General features: G+C 59.5%; 1 protein-coding gene across 1 annotated transcript in view; it reads right to left on the bottom strand.

Annotated features, from left to right (window-relative positions):
* LMNA (lamin A/C) overlaps positions 1 to 669 on the bottom strand; it is a gene marked incomplete at its 3' end in the record, with an annotated part of 3500 nt that overhangs the window by 1345 nt on the left and 1486 nt on the right. The window contains exon 4 of the mRNA XM_010188383.1: positions 521 to 646. Coding sequence (XP_010186685.1) covers positions 521 to 646 — 126 coding nt within the window. The remainder of the gene's footprint in view (positions 1 to 520; positions 647 to 669) is intronic.

Here is a 669-nt window from a genome sequence, read left to right as displayed (position 1 = left end):
GGACATTGAGGGCCGGGAGCGTGGGCAGAGAAGGGCAACGGAGCTGGGGAGGGGTCTGGAGCAGCCGAATGATGGAGAGAGGCTGAGGGAGCTGGGGGGTTCAAGTGGAGAAGAGGAGCTGAGGGGAGACCTTATCCCTTCTGCAGCTCCTGAAAGGAGAGGGTAGAGAGGGGGAATTGGGTTCTGCTCCCAAAAAACAAGCGATGGGACGAGAGGAAATGGCCTCAAGTTGTGCCAGGGGAGGGTGAGGTTGGATCTGGGGAGGAATTTCTTCACTGAAAGGGTTGCCAAGCACTGGCAGGGGCTGCCCAGGGCAGTGGTGGAGTCCCCATCCCTGGAGGGGTCTAAAAACCGGGTGGATGTGGCACTTGGGGACATGGTCAGTGGTGACCTAGGGCTGGTTCATGGTTGGACTCGATGCCCTTCAAGCTCTTTTCTAACCAAAACTGTGATTCTAGGGGAAGGTGAGGGTGGAGGATGAAGGGGTGCACATCCAGAGGACCCCCTGCTGCTCACTGACCTGCTTCTGCAGCTGGCTGACCTCCGAGGAGAGGTTGTCGATGCGGATGCGGGTTTGCTGCAGCTCCTCGTGGGCAGCTCCCACCATGTTGCTGTTCCTCTCGGCCGACTGCTTGGCGTTCTCCAGCTGCAGGACAAGGACGGGGGCGT

The sequence above is a fragment of the Mesitornis unicolor genome, unplaced genomic scaffold (assembly GCF_000695765.1).
Source record: "Mesitornis unicolor isolate BGI_N332 unplaced genomic scaffold, ASM69576v1 scaffold25577, whole genome shotgun sequence".
NCBI lineage: Eukaryota > Metazoa > Chordata > Aves > Mesitornithiformes > Mesitornithidae > Mesitornis > Mesitornis unicolor.
Note: the sequence above shows the minus strand (reverse complement) of the source record. Positions and strands in the feature narration are given on the sequence as shown.